We start from the raw sequence: 6,054 nt of genomic DNA, 5'->3' as shown, positions 1-6,054 counted from the left end.
CTCTGCGCTCTTTGGAGATCATTCATATATACAGTATATATATATATATATATATATATATATATATATATATATATATATATATATATATATATATATATATATATATATAGTAAATAAAGACAAAAGAATCGATCAAGGTTTGGGGTTTTTAGCCCCATATACTGCAACAAAAAGTTCGTCAATCGTTTCATACAAAAACTCAAAGACACTGAAGGGAGAAAATACAGACATTTTATGGAGGCGGACTGGACATTGATGTGAGGAATGCTGGGATAGTTGTGATGGATTCTGGGAGTGTGACATCATCAAGGGTCAACAGAGGGATAGAATAGACCCGGATGTGTGTGCTTCCTATTGCCGTCCGGGGGTTGTTTACGCTGTGGCGTTTCGGTCTTTCTAAGGAAGGAAGGAAAGACAGGTTAGTACACCGTCTTCAACCCCTCGCGGGACGTGTTTCGAAGCAAACCGGTTCGATCCGCTGTTCCCCAAACACTCATGTGTGACAGGACCCCCCCGTTAGCCCAGACCCATCGGGTCGTCCACGCGAGAGAGTGCATCAGTGTTGGCCTGCAGGGTGCCCCGGCGATAAATGACGGTGAACTTGAACAGCTGCAGGTCCAAAAACCACCTGGTGACCCGGGGATTCGAATCCCGATGAAGAGCCATCCAATGGAGGGCAGCGTGGTCCGTCACCAGGGTGAATTCCCAGCCCAGCAGGTAGTGCCGCAGATGCGTCACCGCCCACTTGATGGCCAGGGCCTCCCGCTCCACCGCTGCATACCTTGTCTCCCGGTCCAGCAGTTTCTGGCTCAGGTATACCACGGGATGTTCGACACCATCAATGCTTTGGCTCAGCACGGCACCCAGACCTGTGTCCGAAGTATCGGTCTGGAGAATAAAAGGAAGAGAGAAATTAGGCGTCCTTAACACCGGTGCCGAAGTAAGGGCCCGTTTCAAGTCAGTGAATGCCTGCTACGTGTGATCGGTCCACATCACATGTAAAGGGGCCCTTTTCCTTGTCAAGTTCGTCAAGGATGCTGCTCTCTCGGAGAAGCGAGGCACAAACCGGTGGTAGTAGTCTGCTAACCCCAGGAAGGCCATCACCTGCTTTTTGACCTATGGACGGGGCCATTCCAGGATGTCTTTTACTTTGGTACACTGTGGCCTTACCAGCCCTCCACCCACTAGGTAGCCTAAATAACGGGTTTCGCTCATCCCAAAGTAACACAGGGAATGATGCGAAGTCCGGCCTTCGCTAGCGTCAGGAGAACCGTATAAACCTGCACAATATGTTCCTCCCAGGTGCAGGAATAGATGATGACGTCATCCAGGTAGGCAGCACAGTAGGACTGATGGGGTCGTAGCACTTTATCTACCAGACGTTGGAAGGTCGCCGGTGCCCCGTGCAGTCCGAATGGGAGTACCTTGTAGTGCCAGTGACCACTAGGGGTGCTAAAGGCAGTTTTTTCTCTGGCGGATGCCGTTAGGGGAATTTGCCAATACCCCTTTGTCATGTCTAGAGTGGTCAGCTAGCGGGCCTTCCCTAGTCTCTCTAAGACCTCATCCACCCGGGGCATGGGGTATGCGTCGAACTTCGAGACCTGATTAAGACATCTGAAGTCATTGCAGAACCTCCACGACCCGCCCGGTTTGGATACGAGGACGACAGGACTAGACCAAGGGCTATGGCTCTCCTCAATGATGTCTAATTCGAGCATCCTTTGGACCTCTATCTCCACCTCAGTACGTTTCGCCTCAGGGAGGCGGTAGGGTCGTTCCCTAACAACCACCCCCGGGTCTTTCACAATGTCATGCTTAATCAGCAAGGTCCGGCCAGGTGCTTCGCTGACCACCTCTGGGACAGACAGGATTGCTCTTTTGAGCTCCTGTCGTTGGTCGGGTGACAAATCAGGACCGAAGTTAAGCGGGTTTTTTCTGAGTAAAGGGAGAGAGCAGGGCCGGGAGCCGAAGCGTTCTCCCTGTCTCTCCACGGCTTCAGGAGGTTAATGAGGTATACTCTCTCACTCGGTCGACGATTTGGTGGACTCACCAAATAGTCCATGAGTCCTTTTCTCTCTTTCACTTCGTATAGTCCTAGCCAATGAGCCAAGAATTTCGAGTGGGAGGTGGGCACGAGCACCATCATGCAGTCGCCAGGGTGGAACTCTCGCAGAGAGGTGTTTCTTTTGAAATTCCGGACCTGCGCTGCTTGAGCCTTGGACATATGATCCTTAAGTAGGGGTCGGATTTTAGTCAATCTATCGCGTAAGTGCGCAATATATTCTAGGAGGTTGGTGGAGGGAAGTGCCTCCCCTTCCCATCCTTCTTTGAGAACATCCAATAAGCCCCGGGGTTGTTGTCCATATAACAATTCAAAAGGGGAGAACCCTGTGGAGGCTTGTGGCACTTCCCTATAAGCGAAAAGCACGAGGGGTAAAAGCTGGCCCCAGTTCCTACCATCCGCGCTGACCACCTCTGCTTCAGTGTTTAGTTGAAGTGTTCAACTAATCCATCCGTCTGGGGATGATAAATGGATGCCTTGAGATGCTTAATTTGGAGTAGTTTGGCAACTTCCCTGAACGTATCCGAGGTAAAGGGCATACCCTGGTCTGTGAGGACTTCTTTGGGTATGCCCACTCGGGAAAACAGGGCTACTAATTCCCGTGCGATGTTTTTAGTATTAGCAGTTTGCAGGGGAACTGCTTCGAGTATTATCGGGTTGCGTAGTCAACCATCACCAAAATATATTTGTGACCACGCACGGAAGGCTCTAGGGGGCCAACCAGATCAACACCGATCCGCTCAAAAGTAATATCTATCAGGGGAATCGGGATCAGAGGAGCACAGTCCCTTCGGGGAATCTGACGTAGCTGACAGACCGGGCAGGACTGACAGAAACAGCGGACATCCTCGATGATCCCGGGCCAATAAAACCGGAGCTTTATCCTCTCTAACATTTTCTTGGTTCCCAGATGGGCACCTAGGAGATGGGCGTGAGCTAGCTCGCAAACCTCCTGCCGGTAAGTTCGCGGCACTAGCAACAACTTCCGCACCTCGCCTTCTTGCTCAGCAACCTGATAAAGTAGATAATTTTCAAGCACAAAGTAGGGCCCGTGTGGTGTGGAAGCCATGGACGATATGTCGTCACTGGAGACGAAAGCATTCCTGGGAAGCTTCAAGGAATCATCGTTCCACTGTTCACGCTTAAAGGACGCCGGCGTGGACCGGTACTGTGTGTCCAAGCCGGCGAGTACATCCACAAGCGGGGCCGTGGGAGCGTCCGCCAGCTCTGGAGCCGCGGCCGGGAGGGCTTCTGGGTCAAGGTCTGGCACCGAGGAGGGCTCCACCGACCTCCCTACGTCATCAACAATTGCCGATGTGCACGGCGTGGGAACAGCGGCCCTCTACCACCAGACCTAGCCTGGGAACAGGAGTGGTGACGGTTCCACCGCTTTTACTGTCCGCCCAGTCTCGTCCCAAGATGACTGGGAAGGGGGGTTCCGGCATCACAGCGACCACCAGCTGTTTCAGAGCCCCTTCCCAAGCGATAAAGCACCTCGCGGACCTGTAAGTGCACACTCCTCACACCCATATATTGAGTGAGCCACTGTCTCGGTAGGACGTAACGGCGAGCAACAATGGTTATGTTACTCCCGGAATCAAACATTGCCACCACCGAGTGCCCGTTTAACAACACCACTCCAGTATTTGTGAGTGTGAGGGGACTAAGCGGTGTACAGTACCTTTCCTCCTTCGCCCAGCTGCAGTCCTTAGGCTCCTGGTTGAGAGGGCAGGCTGGCAGCAGATGTCCCGGCTCACCGCACTTCAGGCAGCGCGTCAGCGCGAGCCTTATTTCCTTCGGCTTGACCGGAGCCTCCGCGGCGAGGCAAGTGGGCTCGGAGACAATGACCCACCGCTGCTGAGACCCGCGCGCCGAGCTCTCAGCCCCCCTGAGTTGGGTCACCGCCAGTTGTCTCTCCAGAACCTCCAGAAGGCCGTTCATATCTGTAAACAGGTGCCTCCGGACCTCTTAGGCGAGATAATCTGGCATCACGTGAATCAGACCCTTGCACGCCACTTGCTCCACCACCTGGCGAGCCTGGTTTTTATCTGGCCAGAGCTTGCCCCAGTATTCAAACGCCTGGCCTCTAGCCATTAGTGCGGGGTCAAAGCGGCAGTGATGCCAGACGCGTGCCTTTTGGCCGGAGGTCACCCCATATCACTGATAAATCTCAGCCTTCAGGGAAAAAAATAAAATGTAGTCTATAAGTTATTACGGCGGATGGCACGGTGGATTGTGTTCACTGACAATGGTTTCTGGAAGTATTCCTGAGCCCATTCTGTGATTTCCTTTACAGTAGCATTCCTGTTTGTGGTGCAGTGTCGTTTAAGGGCCCGGAGATCACGGGCATCCAATATGGTTTTACGGCCTTGACCCTTACGCACAGAGATTGTTCCAGATTCTCTGAATCTTCGGATGATGTTATGCACAGTTGATGATGATAGATGCAAAGTCTTTGCAATTTTTCGCTGGGTAACACCTTTCTGATATTGCTCCACTATCTTTCTGCGCAACATTATGGGAATTGGTGATCCTCTACCCATCTTGACTTCTGAGAGACACTGCCACTCTGAGAAGCTCTTTTTATACCAAATCATGTTGCCAATTGACCTAATTAGTGTTTATTGGTCGTCCAGCTCTTCGTTATGCTCAAATTTACTTTTTCCAGCCTCTTATTGCTACTTGTTCCAACTTTTTTGGGATTTGTTGACACCGTGAAATTTTGAATCAACATATTTTTTCCTTTAAAATGATACATTTACTCGGATTAAACGTTTGATCTGTCATCTACGTTCTATTACAAATAAAATATTGACATTTGCCATCTCCACATCATTGCATTCAGTTTTTATTCACAATTTGTTTAGTGTCCCAACTTTTTTGGAATCCGGTTTGTACACGGGAAGTTGGAGAATTAGTGATGAGTGAGTGAGTCAGTCAGTCAGTGAGTAAGTGAGTCAGTCAGTCAGTGACGGCTCTGCCTTTTATTACTATAGATATATACTGTATTTATATATATATATATATATATATATATACATATATACACACACACACATATATACATCTATATGCACATATACATATATATATACACACATATACAATGAATATGAAAATAAACATCGTTTAGGAGGTCACTCCATTTTTATGACAGCTGAACTGAATAGGAGACAGCTGTTTCATACTTGTAGGTCTACAACATGTGCCTTGTCTTTGGCAACCAGCTGAAGAATAAAATGTTTTTTCTTCATCCTTTGTCAGTATGTCATTTTTTCGATGAGACATTCATTACTGTCATGTGTGTCAACAGTTCACAAAATTTTTGTCAAGGATTGTATCATCTGTCCACTGATTTCTTCAAAAATGATGTAGACCTTTTGTTATCATTTACTATAAGGACGTCAAAGGAAGATGTTGCTCTTTCTATTACCAGATCCTCCAACTTCATCTTAAGACTTCAAGGAACGACTTGATAACAGTTGAAGCTTTGCACCATTTTTTCCTTTGTTTCTGCTGGGGTTCTCTCCTCAAAAAAGCCTGATATAGAAATTCCTATTTGCTACTGGAATGTTCTTGATATTCCTACGTAATATGTTCTGAAACATTCCATTAGTAGTACAATGTTCTGGGAAGGAACCTCGCCTTAGTATTAAAATGTCCTGTTTAATTTTTTTTTCTTGTTTACTAACCACTTAGCCAGTTAAGAATCACACATATGAGTACGAATGTAGTAACAATAAAAATAAAATGTTCAGAATGGAGCGACCTCTAAATGTTTCACAATTGTATAAAAAAAGAAATTCACAGGTAAGCAAGCTGTCCAATAAGCCTTGTGGTGAAATGATTCTACAAACATGAATTCCTTGTGTGGTTTGTGGGCCACCTCAATATATATATATATATATATATATTGTGAAACCTGGCCCGGCACAGACAGACGGACAACATTTTGCACCCAACACACTTTTATTTACCAATATTATTTA

General features: G+C 47.8%; 1 protein-coding gene across 1 annotated transcript in view; it reads right to left on the bottom strand.

Moving 5' to 3' along the window:
* The window catches only part of LOC120536390 (amine sulfotransferase-like), a 13,329-nt gene extending 12,660 nt beyond the window's left edge, over positions 1-669 (bottom strand). The window contains exon 1 of the mRNA XM_039764713.1: positions 531-669. Within this exon, the coding sequence (XP_039620647.1) occupies positions 531-669 (139 nt within the window). The remainder of the gene's footprint in view (positions 1-530) is intronic.
* Between the last annotated feature and the right edge of the window lie 5,385 nt (positions 670-6,054).

The sequence above is a fragment of the Polypterus senegalus genome, chromosome 10 (assembly GCF_016835505.1).
Source record: "Polypterus senegalus isolate Bchr_013 chromosome 10, ASM1683550v1, whole genome shotgun sequence".
Lineage (NCBI taxonomy): Eukaryota > Metazoa > Chordata > Cladistia > Polypteriformes > Polypteridae > Polypterus > Polypterus senegalus.
Note: the sequence above shows the minus strand (reverse complement) of the source record. Positions and strands in the feature narration are given on the sequence as shown.